This window comes from Sturnira hondurensis, unplaced genomic scaffold, assembly GCF_014824575.4.
Source record: "Sturnira hondurensis isolate 20B ecotype Veracruz unplaced genomic scaffold, ASM1482457v3 Scaffold0014384, whole genome shotgun sequence".
Classification (NCBI taxonomy): domain Eukaryota; kingdom Metazoa; phylum Chordata; class Mammalia; order Chiroptera; family Phyllostomidae; genus Sturnira; species Sturnira hondurensis.
The window spans coordinates 18,279,855-18,300,696 of NW_028087015.1; the positions used below are offsets into that span (position 1 = coordinate 18,279,855).

Consider the following 20,842-nt stretch of genomic DNA (forward strand, 5'->3'; position numbering starts at 1 on the left):
TGAACGAGTGGGCTGTCTGTCCCAGAGCTGGAGACGCAGTAACAGTCTCATTAAGTTAAAAATAAAGGGTGTTTTCAGCAAAGGCCAAACATCGGTCGGCTAAAAGTGACTTAACTTTCCAGGTCACTTCGTAGTCTGTCTGCAGGTGCAGGTGACAGCTAAGTGCTGGGTGAGTTAAGCCAGGGAAATGCTTCCACGGGACCAGAGGGTTTTGTGATTGTTTTCTTTGTTCCTGGGTCTAATGGTTTCCGGCTTCATTAAACGTACAAAATGACCATTTGGCATGCCAATCGGGTGTGTGATGTCCTTGCGGTGCTCATTTCACACGCTGCCTGATGTTCATGTGCCTATTGGGTGTTTCTTAATATATTTTGAGATAATCTACAAAAAATATTTTGAGACGTTTGACTTGGGCTTTCCCGACTCCCCACATGCTGAATTGCTGTGGATCGACAGGACACCGAGTGTTTCGGGCCACCAGGAACATGCTTGTGCTCAGAGCCTGTGCACCTGGGGACGTGTGAGCAGGTGCTGAAATCGGAAACAGAGACGCCGGGGGCACCGCAGCCATGCTGGGTCCCCACATCTCACCGTGAGCACTGTTGGGAGGGCCCAGACCGTGCCTCGGACCCAGCTGAGGGCTGTGAGCGGTGCCGCTGGGTTAGAAGGAAAGTGCTTCCCACACTGCTTCTGCCTTTAAGCTGAAGCTAATAAAATGATTTTTTAAAAAGCCACAGAAAGTCATGAAACAAGATTCCTGGATGTCTGTGACTTCGTCCCCACTGACTGACTTTGCCATTTTCATGGCACAACAGTTTGTGACTGCCAGCTACCTCCAGGAAACCGGCTTGTGCCCCAGGAGAGCCTAGGGGTGCGGCCTGGGAGCCACGTCTCTCGTGACGCAGGGCCCCGGTGGCACTCGGCACCTCGGCATCCCGGGGCAGGACAGCACCTTCCCCATGGTTCTCTAACTTGTCCAGGTGGTGGCTTGGCATGTGTTCTTTCTACAATGCAGGTTTGTACTGACACGTTAAACAGAAGCTAGGTAAGTTTTATGATTTTGTGCCAAAACAGACACCGTTTATAAGATTCAAGGGGACACTGCAGAAGGGATCAAGGTTTTGAGACAACTTAGGGGGTTAAGTACAACTAGGTAAAATGCCAGTAAGGCAAACTGTTCCCTGGGAATCGGGGACGAGGGAACAATTTGCAGAGTTAATAGTGATATGGTGTCCAAAAGCTGAGGTCTGTACCTGCAGCAGAAACCTCCTCTATGCTTCCTAAAATACTCCTAGACAGACTAAAGGGTGTTCAGTGTTTTGCTAATATTTTAGGGAATCCTGAAAATACTTGCACACCANCTTCCCCATGGTTCTCTAACTTGTCCAGGTGGTGGCTTGGCATGTGTTCTTTCTACAATGCAGGTTTGTACTGACACGTTAAACAGAAGCTAGGTAAGTTTTATGATTTTGTGCCAAAACAGACACCATTTATAAGATTCAAGGGGACACTGCAGAAGGGATCAAGGTTTTGAGACAACTTAGGGAAATAAGTACAACTAGGTAAAATGCTAGTAAGGCAAACTGTTCCCTGGGAATCGGGGACGAGGGAATAATTTGCAGAGTTAATAGTGATATGGTGTCCAAAAGCTGAGGTCTGTACCTGCAGCAGAAACCTCCTCTGTGCTTCCTAAAATACTCCTAGACAGACTAAAGGGTGTTCAGTGTTTTGCTAATATTTTAGGGAATCCTGAAAATACTTGCACACCATAGAGAGAAATAATGCAAAGTGGGGAGCCAGGTTGCAGGGGTAACCTGTCCTGATGCAAACACGCGTGCTACCAGAAATTCCTCCTGTCAGGAGGCAGAGGACTACATTCCTCACCCCGTCCCACCCGGTTTCACGAGAGACAGGCAGGTGGGAGGGGCTGGGCTGGAGGGATGGGTGGCAGAGGACACAAGGACCAAGGTCATGTCTGGGCAGAGGGGTTACGCGATGGGCTCTTTGTCTCGTGTTGCCCTTGTTACAGTCTAGTCAGGTGCCGATCAATGGGACCTGATCCAATATTAAGCTGTGGACTCTGAAAAAAATACCCACTGAAGGTTTGTGTCCCTGTCACCAGCAGAAGGCAACATACTTTACTCCCTTTGGTCCCACTATCAGTCACTTACGATGAGAAGTGCACACACGCAGGCATTTTGGGAAGATACTTGCATTGCTCTGAATAAGTGGAGACCTTCTGCAGGACTGGACAGGAAACAGGGACAACACACCACAGGAACCGAACGGGGTTCAAAGACCTGTGCGCCTTTCGATCCTTGTCTCACCCTCATCCAAAGGGCACCATCTACATGTACGTTTGTTTATACACGTTATGGGTCCCCCCCCCTCTTTTTTTTGATACCAGTGATAAGCGTTATAAACAACCTTAAATTATATAGCATGTGCTTTGGATTATGGTGTGTGTAAGCATTTCTTCCGTGTTTTGAACATTGTCTTCCACACTTGAATTGCCAGGGAGGTGATAAAGGAAGCGTGGGTGCTGTTCGTTTAAGGCCGTGCAGAGTCACCGACCAGCCCTGCCAGCCCGGCAGCACGACCCAGACCTGTGCACAGCGGGATCTGGGAAGGTGGCACAGGGCTTGGAGGCGGCGGGGGCTCCATCAGTATGTGCTGAGTGGTGAATAAATAAGGAGGACGCGTCAGCATAAATGTGGTCAGGAAAGGCGCTTTTACTGGGGAAATGAAAATAGCACCAATTACATTTGGAAAAGGGATGGTTGACTCTGGATGTTCAAAAATGGGCTGGAAATTTTTCAGCAAAACACGAGTATGATTAAAATGAAAGGCAAAGCCTGTCTTTCTCCAGCATGTGAGAAGCCCCAAGGAAAGCCAGAAGACGGCCCTTGGTTCCTGAGTTCAGTGACTTGCCTGAATAACAATTGTTCACATTTTGGGCTGAGAATGACTTGAAGGGGTTGTTGATTAACCTGAGCATAACACCACATTATGGAATACACGACGTCTCCCTTTAATGTAACTGTTTCTCCTTAACAAAAACGGGGAGGGGTTGGGGGAGGCGGTGGTCTCTCTCCTTACCGTTAGCGACAAGGCCATGCACACGAACGTGAACTTCTTGATGTGCGCTGCCGTGACCGTGTTGCTTGTGCTCACCAGTTTATTGCTGGGGTTATTCTAGGGGGAAGAACAGGACAATGGTGACGGGGTTCCAAGTCACCCCCGGCTGACCTCATGTGCATCCCGGAGAGCATCTTGTCTGAGTTGCATGCGATGCGTTTGAAATACAGATTTCAAGTGACAGCCTGGAAGACGGCTGTACCTTTGAGTCTCTCTTGCTCAGGCAGCTCTCAGATTTCTGGACGTGAACATTAACCAGAAGGAGTTTTAGACCGAGCGCCAGACAGTGTCTCCTGAATCAGCCCCCTCACTTTGGTGCTGGGTGCCACCTTGGTAGTCCAGGACTTCGGCCTGTGCCTTCTCCTGGCCAGTGTGGGCACCTCCCTGAATGCCAGGGCCCTGCTCTGTGGCCTTTGGGCCCTCCCTCCCCACCAAATGGACTGTAAGTTAGACTGGCCATTTGAGGCCCTCCTTGCTGTGACCCAGACTCACTTTCTTGCCATGACTTTTCAATCTGTACCCCTAAGGGAACTTCTTGCTCTTCCCTAACTCACTGGTGCTTCCAGGGTTCTGTAATTGTGTTCCTCCTCTTATGGGATCTTCCAATGGTCAGAAACACCTCTTTATTCAAGGCTCATTGTCTTCACAGCCTGCTGGTTCCTTAAAGCCTCTCTCATCCTTTCCCTCCAATCCTGCCTCTGGGACCCCTCATGCTGCCTCTGGGGCCACTTCCTGCAAAACAGACCACCCGAAGCAGGTTTGCTGTCATGGCCTGTATTCAGGGCTGTGGCAAAGCCCCAGTGAGGCACGGGTGGTGTGTCTCATTCATCTCTTTAGCTCCTGCAACTTAGCACAATCTTTCTTGGATATGAGAAGTGCTCCAAAGCCTTTGCTGACCTGAATTTTAAGCAAATAAAGCAGACGGCTCAGATGTATTCTTCCACATCCTTGAACCTGAGAGCCTTGCTGAGGCCACCCCAGTGCCACCACCCAAACCATGCCTGGCCCTGTGAATGTGCCCATCACCCAAACCATGCCTGGCCCTCAGCTGGGAAAACCAGCAGAGAAAAGTAACTCCCACTTCATTATGGACTCAATTGGTCTCCGAGAAGACCAATGAAAACATACTCCCGCATCTAGCCTGGTAAGAGGCATACAAGCCGAGACATTACAGGTTCCACTGTGAAAAGAACTAGTGATGCTTCCTTAACTTTGGAGGCTGAGGCCAGCTGTCCAATCTCTTGCCAACAGATGCCGCCAGCACAGGCTCTGGATGAACTGACCCGTTTTGATTTCCAGCCTCTGAAGCGTACCTGCTCTTCTGGGTGACAGACTGTTCCCATGGCCATGTGCAAATCACAGAGGGCAGAACACTTGGCCACCTCTGCTCACCCCAGGGGTCTGTGCAAGTGGCACCTGGGTGGGCCAAGGGAGAAGGCGGCCGCACTGGAAAGAATTAGGCACACATCACCCATGGTGACGGTAACATGCCTCAGGGCCTTCAAGTGCACTTAGATTTTTAAAATAGAAAATATTTCTGTAAGTACGGCTAGAACAAACTAGCATGTATCATTGCATTGGCATCTGTGTTTTATTTGCCCAATCTGCTCAGAAACATGCTCTTCCGCAGATGAAAACTGCACGTTAGAGAGAATCTGTACAAAGGGAAAGCTCTTCCCACCCCACACTGAGCTAGAACTATCAGAAGTCATGCAAGAAATGTTACATCTCTTATTCTGTACTCCACAGAGAGGCTGAGGATTTCATCAACTGTCAGTGAGGCAATTCTGGGCGTCCACACAGAGGTGTCTAAGATTCGGGTGAATAGATGCATTCACGTAACGGCTGCAGTAGCTTGGTGGAGTGCCCAGCACCAGTGGGTGAGGCCTCGGAAGGGTTCTGAGTAAGTAACTCCAGTTCCTGGCTTGAGGTATGCTCGTTAAGGGAATTTCTCATAGCGTCTAACCTCTATGATCATGAATAAGACGATGTTTTCCTTGGACACTCCTAGCGAAACTATAGAGTGTTGTATTGTTAAGTTTCATTATTTCAAGGGAGTTCAGATGAGACTTTCATGGCCAGGAGGTTCCAACACTTCAGTTCCTGCTAGTCTCATCAAGTTTTATCATATAATCTTGTCTTCTAAGAGCTAGAAATTTAGCAAGATGACTGACATCCCTTTTGGTTTTCTAGGATTTACGTCTATGCTCATGTTCCTTGAAATGAAATCAGTGATTTCCATCCATAGACTGGATGAAACCCACTCCCACACGGACTGTCAGCTTTCCCCTGCAAGGGACTCACGCCTCTGAATTCCACTCACAAAGGCCTGGGAAGCAGAAATGAAATGAACTTTTTAAGAGATGCTCTGCATCTGGACGTTGCAAAGGATGTTGGCAATAGGTGGGAGATCCAACCAGCGGTCTGTTGGGGAAGCTCCACACCCAGTAAAGAGTTCGGGGCACCACCACTCCCCCGTCTCTCATGAGACTGTGGGGAGGCAATCCCAGAAGAGTTCACGGGGGATCACGGGGGTGGGGCCCGAGGCACGTGATCTGCTGGAGCTCCTTGGCAAGGAGGCCTCCTCTCCTTGCCTTCCCAGGGCTCTTGCAGGGATAAGAAGAAACGATACTGATGATCACTTTTGTGGTATACAGATGTCCAATCACTATGGTGCACACCTGATGCTTACTATAATATTGTATATCAACTGTCATTGAAAAATAAATGTTTAAAAAAGATAAAATTACATTGCCAATGACTCTGAGTTCGTTCTATAGAAATTCAAGGCCAAATAGTTGCTATCAAGAGCACTAGTGGTAGGTTGTGTGCTTCTTTCTTATTTTTCGTTTTAAAACACTATCTTTTGGGGGTCTGTTTGGCTAGACATTTGTTTTAGGATGAAAGGCTACTGGTTTTAGGTTCAAATGATTAAGCTTAACGAACTAGACATTTACAGGGGGTACATTTACTTGTACCCCCTGTCCGACCCCGACAGAGGGTACAAGTCCCAAGGGTTACGTGTCTCCCCGGGCAGCAGCCTCTGCAGCAGCTGCAGCAGCAGGAGGACAGAGCAGCTGTGATCGGAGGCTTTCAGCGGCAGGAAGTCTGCTGCGTCCAGACCCAGGTGGACCCACACCTGCTGCACAGACAACTTCAGCACGCATGCGCCCCACATACCCCAAGACTTCCGTACGTTTATGAGCTTAAGCACACAGTTCCTGTCTGCACCTTCGTGTCTGCTGTGAAGTCAGTAAGTATTAGCTTTACCAAAAATACAAACCACAGAAGCAAAATCCAGTGTATCATTTTTGAGAGTATATTTTCCCATTTGTAAACAAATAACTTTTCAATAGGACTGACTTAAACATGAACAACAGTTTGAAGAGGCATTAGAAGCTCAGCTTCAAGGTAAGTTTAAATTTGCCTCTGTTTTTCTCTGAGGAAAGTATTCCACCATCACCTCTGACATCCCAATGCCCAGTAACCTTCCCAAGGGAGGTGAGACTGGGAAAAATCCAACCGCTCCTCATCAGAGCTCCCTGCCTATCAAATACTAATTTTCGAGAGTGCGTTTCAGATACCACACCACACAGGTTCTCACCTTGTCAAAAGCAGGGTAGACAGCGCGGATTTCTGTCAACCAGCCATATGGCATGTGACCCACGGGGTATGTGGCTGTCAAAATTGCTACTGCCTGCAAGAGGAAGAGGCAGCAGAGTTAGCGTCAGCATTCGTGGAGAGTATCTCCCGTGGCTGCCGTGGGTCCCCTGGCAGAGCAAGCTGTCTCAGGAGTGGTCACCACTGACAAGTCACTTGGCACTGGGTGACATGCACTGGCCACCCACAGGATGGCCTGGGGTGGGGGGAGGAGGGGACAGGTGCTCCACTGTGTCCCTGGGAGTGGGATGAGTGGACCCTGGGAGAACCTCAGCCAGGAGCATGGGTCCTATTTTACACGAATCCAATGGGACACATGTCTAGGTCCAGGTCCAGGTGTTTGGCTCGAGAAGCCAAAATCACAACCCAGGTCCAGACTCCAGAATCTTTGCTCTTTCCATAGAGCTGAACCGAACTCTCCAGTCCAGCCCAATTCTTTAGTCTCAGCATGTGATTCTGAGACGTCTCTGGATCCTCTTTGCTCAGGGTCCATCTGTTCACCTCCATCCAGGCCTTCAGGGGGACTCATCAATCAGCCTGTTTTTGTTGATGGCTTAACGTACTCTTTGCTTCTGACTCAACTCTCTTCCAATTTGTTCAGGCAGCCTAGCCCCATTATAGCTCTTAATTTAAAGAAACTAAACAACTATTTCTTACAGGAAGCCAAGTGTGTTGTCCCATGAAAATGGGTTGGAATTGGGCATTGGCATTGGGTGGACCTGGAATCAAACCTCCACTTCCTCACCTACAAGCTGTGTGAAGCATGAACTGGCCAGGCCTCCCTTCCTGCTCCTCCAGTGGAACCAGGAGAATAACAACACCGTCTGCGCAGGGTTACGGGGAGTTAGTGAAATGGGTGTAAATGCCGACACCTACGTAGATGATCCATAAACGTCCATTCTATACTCCATGTGCTGTGTCTCTTTGCCACTGAGGTCAATTGAGAAACGGCTCTAATATATGTCACCTTGTTTATTTTAAGGGGAAGGCAGAATTCTAGCCCACAGGTGATGGGGTCCTCTTTTTCGTCCTGGGCAACTTACACTGCAGTCTTTAGGTATAAGAGCTGCTGGGTTACAGGAGCCACCCAAGATGGCACGCCTGGTTCAAAACACAAACTCCAGGAGCAAACGGAGGCAAGAGAGCGCGATCTGCTGGTGATTAATGTGCTTCTCTTTCCAAGCCCACATGAGCTGCTTCCCAGGACATGGAAACTGGCAGGAGACCCCAGGCAGGAGACATGCTGACAGAGCGGTCAAGGGCACAGTGTAAACAGGGCCCCTGAGAAGCAGCTCCCAGCCTTCCTGAAGGATCAGCTGTTCCACAGGCAGAATTAGTTCTCCGGGGGGAACAAATGAAGCCATTCTGCTTGTTCACACCACACTTGGAAGATGGAAAGAGTGATTCCGCTCTTTCTTTGGACTGGCTGCCAGTTTCCAGGTAAGTTTCTTGAGTTGTGAGCGGACTCCTCATTTGGAGGAGGGCAGACTGCCAAAGAGCACACGAAGCCCTGAGGGGGTGGGTGGTAAGTGCAGGAAGGCAGGAGAAAACAGGTGACAAGGAGGGGGGTGCACAGGAAGCACCGACCCTTCACCCTCTGCGTCCCCCACCTCTTCTGCAGCCGCACGCCTCTCCCATTGTCCTCTGCAGCTACCGTGAGGAGGCGTCGTTCTGGGTCCGCAGAAAAATGGAAAGGCCGCTGGGCCAGACTCAGGAAATCTGGATTCTAATATTAGCCCGGCTTCTTGCTAGTTTGGTGCCTTTAACTTTGTGTCCTTGCCTCAGTTTCCTCCTACAGTCATTATGAAGGATGAATGAGTTGTTTTCTTCCGTACTCAGAAAGATACAAAATTACATGACTATAAGTGACCAAATGAGATCCTCACGGCTTCCTAGTGCGAACATGTCATCTAATCTCATTTCACTGAATTACTTGAGGTCTCCAGATGAATTGGAAACAAGTTTGTAATCCCCTTCCCCTGCCCCCATTCTTTGTAAGGTGACAACGGGTGCCAGAAACCGCCCTACCTCCGTAGCTGCAGAACTACCACCAAGGTCCCGGGAAACAAAGAGGTTGACGATAGGCCTGCTGATTCTCTGTGTGGCCAAGATGAGAGCCAACGGCCACCAGAAGCTCAGCATCTTCCTGATTGTCGCATCTCCCTGCATTGAGAAATGGAGGCAAAAGTTCACTAAACTCTGGAAGCAGAACAGGAAAAACAATTCAGAGACAAAGCCTTCCTTTTAGATGTCAATCATGAGTCAATTCACTATACTTAAAACCAATGTAAGGAAAAGCCTCTGTAGACAAGCCAAGTTGAATTAAAATAAAATGTACAATGAAAACAAAATGAACTCAGACAGTTGGCAAGCTACTGTGAAATCAAAACACACATTTAGCCTTGAGGAATCCAGACCACTATTTTCCAAACAGGGCAATTCTAAGCCAGGTGGAAACCAACTCCATGGATGGAGAAAAGAGTTGGAAATTCGTGTTTGTTTAAATCATTATGCCCACTGGCTAGAAGCCGTGTCAGTGAGAGGTAACTCTTTTTTATTATTCTTTTTAAAAACTGAGTTTATTGGGGTTACGTTGGTCAATAAAACTACACAGGTTTCAGGTGCACGGTTCTGCAACACGTCATCTGCACATCGCACTGTGTGCTCTCCACCCAGAGTCTAGTCTCCTTCCAACACCATTTATCCTCCCTTTACCCTCTTTCACCTGCACCAAGAGGTAACTCTTAAAAGCAAAAAGTTACCATAGTTTTTTAAATCCTCTCTTGGGGATATGTTTGCTGATTTTAGAGAGAGAGGAAGGGAGGGAGAGAATGAGAGAGAAACAACTATGAGAGGGAGAAACATTCATTGGCTGCCTCCCCATATATGCCAGGACCGGGGATCAAACCTGCAACCTTGGTATGTGCTTTGATCAGGAATTGAACCTGCAACCTTTTGGTGTCCTGAACGAAGGTCCAACCCACTGAGCTGCCTGACCAGGGCAAAAATTATACAGGCATGGTGGAGAAAGTGTGACTTATTAAGGATTCTATGGCAGAGGTGTATGCTCTTTAAAGCCTGGCTTCCAGTATTTAATTTTGGTTTTGATGCTTCAAGAAGATAGAAGTGACATCAAGGGGCCATCTTAGCCATTTTAACTTATTTCCCTTTGCTGGCAGCTGCATGTTAAGAGATGGACTATTGCCATTAAGACCAATTTGATGTGGTTGTCCTCATGGTGGAAATAACTAGGTTGGGTTTTATTGGTGGCCTGACCTGGGATTGAGGCAAGTGGGCAATCCAGTTAATGTTCTGATGTGATGAAAGTCACATGTGGTCAGAGGTGGGGTCAGAGTGTGGTAATTTACTTAGGACCACATAATACATAAGATCACGTGTATGTACCTTATAGCTGGAGGGAAATAAACCTAAATGATGTCTAACACCTAGTGGTGGAAAAGATCAGCATGCATAGAAATCAGACACTGTGTGTACCTATGATGAACAGGAAGCTTTGGTCATGTGTGTAAAGTTATTATACCTTGCTTGTATTTTATTTGCACTTCGAGGCACAACCCAAGCTCTGCCTCCACCAGGGAGGCGCCTCAGCCCACATCACTAACTTTCTCCTCTCAGCTCAGGGGCGCTTGTGTTCCCACTGTGCCTATGTTTGGGGCCACACCTGTTGCTTCTGCGTTGGTCTTATCTGCCAAGTGGGACACAGAGTTGCTTGACAGTAGAGACCATAGTTAAAATTTTTCTGTGTCACCCTATGGTGCCTAAAAGTTCTTCTCACTCCAGAGAAGGTGCTTGAACAATCAGCCGTGATTGTATTGGACAACATGGAAGGCAGGAACAAAGCATGGATCCCCGCTAGAAATTCAAGATAATTAAATGTGAGTTCAAAGGAACCACGGGAGCTAAAATCTTGGCTGACTGTAGAATGACTTACTTTTGACCACAGAGAGGAAGAAAGACCATAAATGCTCTATGCACCCCTTGGCCCGACTTGACTCACTGTGCTCCAGTCTCACACAGAAGTAAGTGACCTGCAACGTTGCTCTGATCTCCAGAGTTCATGAATTCTCCATCTGTCTGGCCCCGAGGACCCTGCCTAGCACTTGACATCTCAGCAAGTGCTTATTTGGCTGATTTCCCATTTCATAGAAGGGTGGGGTCAAACTCTATGCCACTCAAAGGTACAGACAGCCTGTCAGTGAGTTCTGAAGACGCACCCCCAGCTCCGGCCCGCTCCGGTCGGGGATGATGTCGTGGATGTTCCTGTAGTAGCCCAGGCACAGGGTGGCGCAGCGCACCAGGGCGCCCATGTACAAGGAGAGGATCGGGATGAGCAGGGGTTCTCTGCACTCCAGGTGACTGTGAAGCAGGATGGCTACAAAAACGACCTGCGAGAGGGGAGACAGGACGAGTCAGGGGGAGAAGACAGAACCGATCCACAGACCTACAGCCCGGTTCCTTGCACCCGGATGAAATGGATTTCTAAGCAAAAACCTCGATGCTGGTGAGAAAGAGAACAGAAACTGGGCCATGGCGCAACACTGCTCTCATAGAACGCAGGGTCAGACATCTGGGATTCACAGGGTGAGCGCACGATCATTTTGTTATATTCACCACTAAGATTGTTTTAAGGCAGCCACACATCTGATTAAGGTTTTTGCTGAAAATGTGTAGAAACATTGGCCCCCCAGACTCCCAAAGACATATTAGTGCTTTTCCCTCTTGAAGTGGATGCTGAGGCGCACATGCACTCCACACATAAGGACCTCAGTTACCCACCCCCACACACATGTACACATACATGTACACATACATGCACAAACAGAGTGGTGATCAATGATGACGGCATACAGAAAAGTAGACGTTAGTGTTTATAAGATGAAATTCCCTAAAAAGGCTACGAAAGCACTAATATTAGTCATGCAACAAGCCAAATTAAAATATTCACTCATAAAAATGGAATAGGTCAAAAATAATCAAGAGGGATAGAAACACTAACAAAATCTCTAGAGCAAAGGTATGAATGTGTCTAACCTCCCTGTTGTGCAGAAATCCAAGAAGCAGCCTCACCTCTGTCCAGAGTCCGGGGACCCACACATTCTGAAGCTCACAGAGGAGTACTGAGTGCAAAAGTGGGGCACTGGGGGAGGGGGGTACCCCTCAGTTACATCAACCTTAACAGCCAAATATCTACTGGCTGATAAACATGTACAGTACACCACTACTGAGTGATCCTGCCCAAAGGAGACTTATCCTGACCATTGCCTCAGCAAGAAATCAGTGGGGACAGAAAGTTAAATAAGCAGGAGACTGAGCATGACTCACTGAATGGCCACTCATGGCCACAGTGGCCACAGAAAAGGGATCCAGAGAAGCGCTTCTGGAGGAAATAGAAGTGTTGGATATCGAGGTGATCTGCTTCTAGCATTGGCTGACGTTGTGCCAAGGGGATCGTTCTCCACCCCAGTAAATGAGATGGACATTGGCACAGATGTCCTTAGGGGAATGCAGGACAGAGGGACTGTGTGGCTGCGTGGTCACATGAGGCTGTCAGCAGCACAGGCAATGTGAGTGGTCACAAACTGGGGTGATACTGGCAGTCACACTCACGTTCACATTCATACTCATGCTCCTTGGGGATACAACAGAGCCCAGTGATGGGAGCAGAGATGCCCGGGGCTGTTGCCACGGCTGCTGCTCCCCAGTGGAACAACTGTTGTGTAACTGGAGGCTGTGGAGACCCACTGGTGAAGCCTTGTGAAGAACCCACTGTGTTTGGATCAGAAGGTTGAGAGTTTTGTGCTGGGGCCAAGATGCCCATGTATTTCTCTAAGAAATGGGAGGCCTCTAAGGTGACCTAACGTGCAAACTCAGACTAGCGTATCTATAAGCAAGCGTAACATCGAACATATGCAAACCTACAGTGTCAACTGTGATGATCACATTTAGAGACAAAACTTGTATAAACCAACTGCTTTTTTGCCAAGTCCAGGAAGTCTTCCACCAAGGCCACCAGGATGGCTGTGTAACACTAAGGAGGAGGATTTGGACTTGAAGGAACAGGGAGCCACAGGCAAAGCACTAAATGTGGAGATAACAAGAAAATGGCCTGAGGAGTACAGTGGGCTAGAGTGGGATGGAAGGGTAGGAGGGTGCATTCGGCCAGTAATGCTCCCAAGATGAAGGTGAAGATCATTTTGTCAGCCTCTCCTGTCTTTGTAATGATCTGGTGCCAAGTGGTCCCATACTTGTAGTGCTCACATCTTCATGGTGCGTTGTATCACTTAGCAATTTAAAATAAGCCTCAAGCCTTTGCATTTCAATTCCGAATGGTGATTTGGAATCTGACACAGCCATCAAAGAATGTCAGGTTATTTTGAGGGAAACCTGCTGTCTCGGTGGTGAGGATTTCCTCAGTGACAGCCTGCTATGTGCTGGCCCCATACCAGGTGCTGGGGATTCAGTGACAAACAGCACAGTCCCAGACTCTGTGATCTTGGGGCTGGCAGTCTAGTGGAAGAGGCAGAAAGGTTGATCAGACAGGATGCCAGTGAGCGTCCACTGACAAAGTACGACAAAGCCTCTGAAGGAAAGGAGGCCAAGCTGTGGGGTGAGGGCGGGCACCCCATGTGGAGCGTGTCTGAGACCTACAGCCTCAGCAGAGGTAGTGGGGGATGGGAAGCAGGAGTCAGAGGGAGGTGGGAAGAACTGAGACAGAATATTTCCTTCTGGACAGAGGGACCCAGGCGAAGAACCCCATGGAAGGGGGACCGGGCCTCACTGTGGGCCTGAAAGGAGGCCTGGTATGTAGAGAGCAAGGGGACAAAAGGATGGTGCCTGGTTTGAGAGGAAGTAGGGCCCACGGTCTTCAGCACGGTGCAGGCCATGCCTGGGGGTGAGGCGGCCAGAATGACACTGAGAACAGATTGCTGTGGCCAAGTGGGGAAGGACAGGGAAGAGCCAGGGCAGAAAGGTGGAAGCGAGTTATGAGGCATCTCAGGTATTGCAGGTGGGGGGCGTGATCCTTTAGACCAGGGCGAGCACAAGAGAGGCGGAGAAAAGAGGGCAGGGAAAAAGAAGAAAAAGTCTAGATTGAAAGTGAAAAGGCTTGGGAGTGAAGCGGGACGCTCTGGGGTGGTTCTCAGGTACCTGCCCAGACCCTCGGACTGGCTGAGTTGGGAAGGTGAGGGTGGGTGACAGCAGACAGGCTAAGGGACTGGAGGTCTCAGGAAGGTCCTGTGGCCTCAAGAGAAGTCTCCTTTTGATACCGAGTGAGCTGAGAACGTCCAGGTGATTGTGAAATTAAATAAACACAGCAATCCTTTTCGTAAATCCCTTGGCAATGGGGTGGAACACAGAATTATTCCAATAACAGTGGCCCAGAGAAGCACTGCATGTCTGAATCGAACCGAGAGCATTTTTGTGCTGCTGTCAGACCAATGGGCTTGGTAAACTTTTTAAACAGTGGGAGTTGCAGGCTGAAGCATTATAAGCTGTTTCCAATTTTATCACTGACGATTACTTGTTATCTAGCTATGCCAAGGTGGTGTTTCAAAGGACTTTGCCTAGGATCTATTTACTCATTCTCAACTTTGGTAATTAACAAATGCTCCCAGGTAATAAAAGCAATGGAGCTGAGGGTTGGGGTAAAAGACTTAAGGACAAAAATCAAGTTTACTTCTCCAACCAAATTGTGGTAGGAGCTCAAACTGCAAGGCTTAAAATAACTACTTCGCCAGCAATATGCCAAAACCAGATGTCATCTGAATCCAGCTCTCATGGCTCCTGCTAACCGGACACAGTTATTCCAAACTTGGGAGCCATCCCAGCAGGCAGGGGCCAGGACCAGTTTAAACTGAGAAGGAGAACGGCTATAGGTTTGCATGTACACCGAGCCAGCAGGAGCGAGTTTCAGTAACTTCTCATCGCGACCCATGGAGCGGATGCAATTAATCTGGAAATTTAACTCTTGGTCTTTTGGGAGGGACTAACAGTCTAACAGTAGGTTATTTCAAAGAGACGGTTAAAGGGCTGGCATGTACAGCAGGGAAAAACCAGGATGAAATGCACAGAACTGTTCAGAGAACAGAACTGAGAATTGGGAAGTGGGCTTAGAAATCAGTGTAACCTCCTCCTCTATGAAGAAATCGTGCTCCCAGTCTAATTTATAGATTATAGGAATGAGATCTCATTTTCTGCTGAAATTTTCCATGCAGTATCCTCGTGGAAGATGAAAGGAAGGAGAATGGAAGACCAGGGCTCGTGCCAGACCCCAGGGAGCTGGACACAGCAGACAGTGCAATGAAGCCTTCTTCTCGGGCAGCATCTGGCTTCCTGGTTCTTTTAAATGAGGGGAAATGATGCATGAACGGCAGCCCTGCGTGGCAACAGCATGACAAACAACATTTAAGGATGATTCCTAAGAGCTCTCTCTAGAACCGAGTGACAGGCCACACAGAGGCCGAGTGCCCACACAGCCAAGTGCACAGTGACCCTATGACCACTCCCCAATGTACCAGCAGCAACTTGACAGTCCTTTCACATGCAAGCTCTTTAAAAATAAAGGCCAAAACCTCTGATACTAAATTTAACTTCCTAAAACCCTCATTCTAGCAAGATCACACACGCTTGTATCATAGGAGGTTCGTTTTCCCAAACATTTTCCGAAGCCCACATGTGATCCAAGGCAGGCAGGAACATACCACAGAGTGAATGGACAGATGGGGGCACCCGTGAGTTCTGCTGCTCACCTGAGCAGAGCTCTGAGAGCGCTGATGGACGCACAGGCCCCACGTACCTGAGCAATGACATCTGAGATTGAGGCACATCCCACCAGGAAGCTGTACTTGTGTTTTAAGAGAATGCCAGCATGGGTCCATGCCTGCCAGAAGGAAAGAGATTCGGCATGAGGTACACCTTTGGTATCACACTATTTCCGGTCACTGGGATGTATTGGACATCCCTGAAACAGACTATACCTCCTTATATCTTAGTAGTGCACGTTGGTAAATCTTCAGCTGGTGAAATGGCTGTAAGTTGGCTTGGTGGCTACAGGCATATTAGATTTTTAAGTGAAATCAGTGGCTGCACAGTATTTATCTAGCACCAGCTGTATGCAGACTAGGGTACGGTAGGTTCCAGTGCCTGGTGGGAAAGCTGGGGGGACACTAAGAATGGAGGAACCTGGTCTCTCTGGCAGCTTCTCAGTAGATAAAGCATCTTACAGTGAGGGCTCTAACTCGGTTCTCATTGACTGATCAGGGCCCCACTATTTCCTCCTCTTCCTTTGGTGAGATCTGATCTGCCCCTTTGTGTCTTTGAGGGAAATGAACAGGGAAGGTCCTGGAAGGGGTGTAGACAATGAAAAGCCCAGGGGACGGCTGGTTTGAAGAAGGTTTGAAGTTCATGGTAGGATAGGTTTAAGGATCATCCTTCTAACCTGGAAAGGCCGATCTGGACTCACACAGAAATCACATTTCATTGGGGTTAACTAGGTCGGTGTCAACACCACACAGCAGCCGCTACATCCACTTCCTTCCTCAGCTTACAGGTCCCAAGGTGCCAGATGAGAAAAGAAATGCAAACTGTAGATAACATTTGCAAATAACAGCTTCTGGGCTCTATTTGCTGACCAAAAGCCATCTGGATGATAAGCTTTGTGGTTTTCAAATATTCTCTCTCCAACCAATAATATATCAGGGCCACGCTGCAGGGTTGCGTGTGTGTGTGTGTGTGTGTGTGTGTGTGTGTGTTTGGGGAGATGGCCAGCTCTTTATAAATGTTCATTATTTTTCTCTTTAGTAGAAGTCTCTTACTTTGGAATTGTTGGAGGAATTGGCAGATGAAACATGGAAAGAAAGGATACTAATCCCACATGTTTTGGTGGCACATCAAGTGTTAGAAACTCTACTGTGGCAAATAAGCACAGTGGAAGGAAAGTGGAATACAGGGCATCCGGGAGTCTCTGATTCACTTTTCCTTGGAGCCCCTAGTTCCCTGAATTCACCGTGTGACTGTACTTCTTCTGTGTGTTGACAAAGTCCCGACGCAGACGGGTGGGCAGGCATCAGAGCAAGATCATGGACCAGTCAGGATGTTGGTTAGGCTTTTTCTCCTTTAGGATGTGAACAGGGTCCCTTCATCCCGCTCTCTAACTGACATGAAAGCTCTGTGGGGCCACCACAGGCCTGTGTGGACACCTTGGGGAACCTGGTTCTATGGACCCCTACCCCTCCGCCTTTCTCGTTTGTTCTGATTATGTGTCCACTATCAGAGTAATTACACTTGGTGAAAAGAAAAAAGAAAATCTCGGTATAAGCATTCTGATGGCTAAATTCTCCCACCAAAGTGATGTCACAACAATGGAGAGTCAGAACCTTCCGTCAAACCCGAGAGTTAAACATTTAAGGCTGCCCTGCAAACTGGTGGAAAGCCGTCAGAGATTCCTCAGAAAGGTGTCAATAATCTAAGACGTTTGGGAACATTTGGGAAGATGCTGCCTCACCTCCACCCAGAAATCCACTTACTTCGTGTGTCCAATGCATATAAAACCTGAGGTACAGGCGGTAAAAACTGTACAGATGAACATACCTTTCAGTCTTCTTCCAAGGGTAATTTAAAATGAAGCCCAAAGAAAGGGCTTATTTTCCAGCATTGGACATAACTGGCGTGTATGTATGTGTGTGTGTGTGTGTGTGTGTGTATTATTTTGCTAAGTCTCCTTTATGTCTATAATGCAGAGGGACAGAAGAAAAAAAAAAGCACTGTATGAGCTCTTCAGAATCATGACAAAGAATTTAATCTACGGAAGCAAGCCACCCTCAGCTAATGTGGTAAAGCAGGTGTTTACGAGATGAAGTCCTATCAGTATATTCGAAAGGCTCTTACTCTAAAAATCTCTGTGGGTTTACGGCTCACAAGTGCTAAGTGTGTCAGAAAGCTAGCCCAATCCCTTAATCCTGGGCACACTAGAAGAGAACATTGTAACCAAACTTTCAACCAAAATTTTCAAGTGGGCTCTCTTGCTGCCTGCCAGAACTTACGGAAAATAAAGGCAATTCTCATAAAATAAACAACCAGGTGGACCGGTTCAAAGTCAATGGTTAATAGGAACCCTCCTGACTGTGGGATGGGAAGTGGAAATCAGTATGGTGGTTCCTCAGAAACCAAAAAGGAAATTCTATGTGCTCCAGCAATTCCACTCCCGGGCATATGCCCGGAAGAACTAAAGAGAAGGGACAGAGAAGGATGTTTGCGCATCTACGTTTCCAGCAACACTGTTCACAGTAGCCCGAAGGTGGAGGTAACCTGAATGTCCACTGACGACTGGAACACAAACTGTGGTATATACATGCAGTGGAGTATTATTCAGCCTGAAAAAGGCCATTCCGACACACACTACAACATGGATGAACCTTAAAGACATTATATGAAGTGAAATAAGCTGGTGACCCCCCCCCAAAAATACTGTGTGATTCTGCTCATATGAGGTCCTTAGAGTTGTTAAATCCATAGGCACGGAAAGTAGAAGGTTGGCTGCCAGGGATCGAGGGGAGGGACAATGGGGAGTCAGTGCTTGATGGGGACAGAGTTTCCATCTTACAAGATGAAGAGAACTCTGAAGATTCACAACAGTGTGAACGCACTTCGTGCCACCGAACCGCATACATAAGAACGATTAAGACGGCCAATTTCCCACCCCGTACACAATACTATAGTCAACAGAAGCCGGCAATCTTCCCCACTCACCATCGCGTCCATGAAAGGGAAGGCGGCAAGGTACAGAAAGGCCCTTCTCGTCTTGTTCCCCACGGACTCGTCCACGTGGTGCAGTTTATTGATGATGTAGTAGCCCAGGTCGCTGTAGGCTGTGGAGGGTCCAAACACACAGGGTGGTCAGGGCGGTGTTTAGAAAAAGCTGTGTTTTCTCTCTCAAAAGTTGAAACACAATTTTAAATCATATATATATATATATATATATATATATATACATACATATTAAATTAGGATATTTACATGAGCAAAAAGAAGAAAACCATCTACGAATGCCCAGGGGGTACTCCGGTGAAGACTCTGAGATCTAGCCACCCAGCTCTCTTATGGGGGTGTATGGTGGCTGTGTGTGGGGACACACATGTGTTTTAACATAAAACGTGATGTGATCATACTTCTATATACACCTTTGTAAACCATGAACACCTGTTCATGACATGCTTCCACATTTTCATTGTTGCACTGAATTCCTTTCTGTGGGTTACTTAGTATCAGTTTACTCAGTCTCCTATTATCGTACATTTGGGTGGTTTCCATTATTTTGATATTATAAAAGAAGGCTTGATGGATAGGTTTGAAGCTGAATGTTACACGTATTCTTAATCATTTACCATGAGAAAGTTCCTAGATGTTACCACGCTTTTTCAGTACCAATTTTACAGCTAGCTTTTCACCATTTGCTGTTCATTTGGTTTTATTTTGGGGGCGGAGAGTAGCCTCTTGAGGAATAGCCCTGTCCAGTGGAAAAGTGGTATCTCTGAGGTGCTTCGGAAGGTCCTGCACCGCCAGGATTTGTGACCAGGGTGTGACGGGAACAGAACGAGCACCTCACCAGTGTGGGCTGAATGAACGTGCAGGTGCCAAGCGGATGGAAAGGGAAGAAAGAGAAGGGCCTTCCTCGTGTGTTAGCGCGTCGACGGCCAGTGTGAGCAGGGATGACATAAACTGAGAAATCTTCCCACCTCACTGACACGTGCTTAGACTCTGCAGGAAGGTCCTCATCCCTGTGTCTCTCCCGGGGCTTTACAGAGGGCTTTGATGGCGGGGCCCCTGCTGCTTCCAGTCTTTCATAAATATGAGTGTTTCTGTCCTTGACAACCACAGAAGCTGCTTTGAAATCAGAAAGGATACAGAAGACCGTGGGAGTCCCACCACATGAGAAACAGAAAGAACCCTCTTCCCACTGCAAAGCTTGGGAGATGACTTGTTACCACATTAACTGGTACAGAGAAATGACTCTCCATCCTCTGTCGGGATTAGACTTGAATTCTGGGAACTGAGTGAGGTCTTTGGGATGCTACCGAGGGTATTTACATGCACACTGGGAATCCCACCGGGGGCTGAGATGCACGTGAGCGATTTCAAGGGGTAGAGACAGGCAGGGCTAAGACATACAGGGGGATGAGGGAGGTGGGGAGCAAACACAAGAGGAGAGGGCCAAACCCTCCAGGGAGAGGTGGAGGGAAAAATCCATCAGGTAAGCTGCCAGGCAAGCAAAGGTGTCAGGTGTGCAGTGGGGTGGGGCCTGCAGGGCCACTGAGGCAGCAAGAAGATACATTCAGGAGGGGAGGTGACATGTGGCAGAAAGAGGAAAGATATGGGAAGGTGGGATTAGTTACAGGCAAGGGACAAAGGGACAAGGGAGGAAGGAGGCACCTGTGAGGTCTGTGTTTGGATCAGAAAGCAGACCGATGACAATGGATAAGAGAAGGCTGGACTGAGGCACTCAGACCTGAGAGAAGCTGACAGAATCACAAAGTAACAGGACGATGCGACTTTGTCATACACACTGTCTACTTTAGGGGCTGAAGCTTGGGCATTTTGTCTCCATGTTCATTGCTGCTGCTGCTTTCCTGTCCATTTGTTTTCCCTCAGTCGGGAGATGTTCTCTGTGCTGGGACCTGCGAGGAGACGGTGCTGCCCCTGCCCACAGCACTGCCCCACCCTGGCGGAGGCCACTGGCCGTAAACAAGGCAGTCATGCTGGTGAGCACAGTGGTGCAATGCCAAGTGCAAGAGCCCACAGCTGGCTATGAATAGCTCATGAGCTAAACCTCCTTGGTAAAGGTTAGGGTCGATCTCAAATACCAACTGAGTGGACTTGACTGTACATGCCAAGCTGGGGACCACAAAACCAATGAAAGGCTGTGACCTAGAGGGCGGTGTTGTTGTGGGCTGCCCTGCATCCTCTCCAAATTCTTATTGGAATAATAGCCCCTGGTCCTTGGACCCTATTTGGCAACAGGGCCACTGCA

At 48.1% G+C, this 20,842-nt stretch overlaps 1 protein-coding gene across 3 annotated transcripts in view; it reads right to left on the bottom strand.

Moving 5' to 3' along the window:
* The window catches only part of ANKH (ANKH inorganic pyrophosphate transport regulator), a 123,928-nt gene that overhangs the window by 21,528 nt on the left and 81,558 nt on the right, over nucleotides 1–20,842 (bottom strand). For all 3 annotated transcript variants that reach the window (XM_037063029.1, XM_037063027.1, XM_037063028.1), the window contains exons 3-8: nucleotides 18,565–18,683; nucleotides 15,614–15,697; nucleotides 11,034–11,204; nucleotides 8,827–8,961; nucleotides 6,743–6,835; nucleotides 3,100–3,195 (exon numbers count right to left, since the gene is read on the bottom strand). In XM_037063029.1, coding sequence (XP_036918924.1) covers nucleotides 3,100–3,195; nucleotides 6,743–6,835; nucleotides 8,827–8,961; nucleotides 11,034–11,204; nucleotides 15,614–15,697; nucleotides 18,565–18,683 — 698 coding nt within the window. The remainder of the gene's footprint in view (nucleotides 1–3,099; nucleotides 3,196–6,742; nucleotides 6,836–8,826; nucleotides 8,962–11,033; nucleotides 11,205–15,613; nucleotides 15,698–18,564; nucleotides 18,684–20,842) is intronic.